At 38.2% G+C, this 1,527-nt stretch overlaps 1 protein-coding gene across 2 annotated transcripts in view; it reads left to right on the forward strand.

Moving 5' to 3' along the window:
• The window catches only part of LOC105529876 (serine/threonine-protein kinase WNK1), a 163,518-nt gene that overhangs the window by 149,621 nt on the left and 12,370 nt on the right, over positions 1 to 1,527 (forward strand). For both annotated transcript variants that reach the window (XM_011967139.1, XM_011967140.1), the window contains one exon: positions 633 to 835. In XM_011967139.1, the coding sequence (XP_011822529.1) occupies positions 633 to 835 (203 nt within the window). The remainder of the gene's footprint in view (positions 1 to 632; positions 836 to 1,527) is intronic.

The raw sequence follows: 1,527 nt of genomic DNA on the forward strand, positions 1-1,527 counted from the left end.
TTTTTTAAAGAGACAGTGAGTGCCACAGAAGCCACCACACACACACACACACACACACACACACACACACACACACACAAAAGATTCCCAACCTCTGACTCAGAGGCACAGGCAGCTTCTCTTGTACTTATACAATACAGACCCATAGCATTTCTAGTTCTAGAACTTCTTCATTGTTAATATATTATTACTGTGTTATTGTTACTGTATTGTTATTGTATTATTATTTGTATTAATAGCATATTTTATCACTGTTAACTGCTCTTTATTAGTTCACTAAATGAATCTGGTAATGGCACTTAGATGTATGATTATGTTGGCAGGTTTTGTTTGGCAAATTGGATCAGAGTAGCAAATTCAGCTATTGTGTGCATGGCCTCAAAAGTCAGGAAGTGTTTTCCTCCTAATACATTATCAACCATTTGTTGTTGGCTAGGAGCTTGTAATATGGCTTGGGTAATGCAGGCCAGCAAGGTGAGTTGACAAACTATAATCTCATGGTAGTACATTTAGGGAAAATGTTCATTAGTAACTAGTACATACTTGAAAGCAGGTTTAGGAATATGCTGTTAATTCTTGTTTGAATGAAGAGGATTATGGGATTTTGAATTATGTTTGGTTATCTTTCATAGACATCTTAAAGAGATTCAGGACCTGCAGAGTCGCCAGAAGCATGAAATTGAATCTTTGTATACCAAACTGGGCAAGGTGCCCCCTGCTGTTATTATTCCCCCAGCTGCTCCCCTTTCAGGGAGAAGACGACGACCCACTAAAAGCAAAGGCAGCAAATCTAGTCGAAGCAGTTCCTTGGGGAATAAAAGCCCCCAGCTTTCAGGTAAAAAGCCATGGACTAGGTCAGCCACAGCTGTCCTAATCTTTTGTTTCTGTCTCCATCTGTATGTGACCTGCTGAACGTTTGTTATTTTTGTTAAATTTCAAAGGAATTTGGCTCTCCTGATATTTTTGTTTCCTTGACTGCTGGACTTACATTTATTGTACCTCTTTTTGAGCTTATACAAGTAGACTTAGTGAATACAATGGCTTATTCCATTATAATCCATATTGCTATCTACTGGTAATCTTTATTTATGGTTATTCTTAAGGATAGACATTTAGCTTTGCCTGTTAACTCATATAACTCACATTTAACCAAACTCTTGGCAGTTGGAAGAAAATACATTATTCTCTGTTCAGTAAAACTTGAGTAGATTCTTTCTTTTAATGGATGACTTAGTCATAATTGTAACTTAGATTAATGTAATTGTCATATAGATATTTGTGTGTATGTCTAATTGGTAACTTCTTGATTAAGGTTTTTATTTCATTTATGTTGGGTTAAAGAACTTGCTGGTCATTGGTCAGGCACGGTGGCTCACGCCTGGAATCCCAGAACTTTGGGAGGCCGAGGCAGGTGGATCATGAGGTCAGGAGATTGAGACCATCCTGACTAACATGGTGAAAACCCGTCTCTACTAAAAATACACAAAATTAGCAGGGCATGGTGGCGGGCGCCTGTAGTCCCAGCTA

The sequence above is a fragment of the Mandrillus leucophaeus genome, unplaced genomic scaffold (genome assembly GCF_000951045.1).
Source record: "Mandrillus leucophaeus isolate KB7577 unplaced genomic scaffold, Mleu.le_1.0 Scaffold79, whole genome shotgun sequence".
NCBI classification, from domain to species: Eukaryota; Metazoa; Chordata; class Mammalia; order Primates; family Cercopithecidae; genus Mandrillus; species Mandrillus leucophaeus.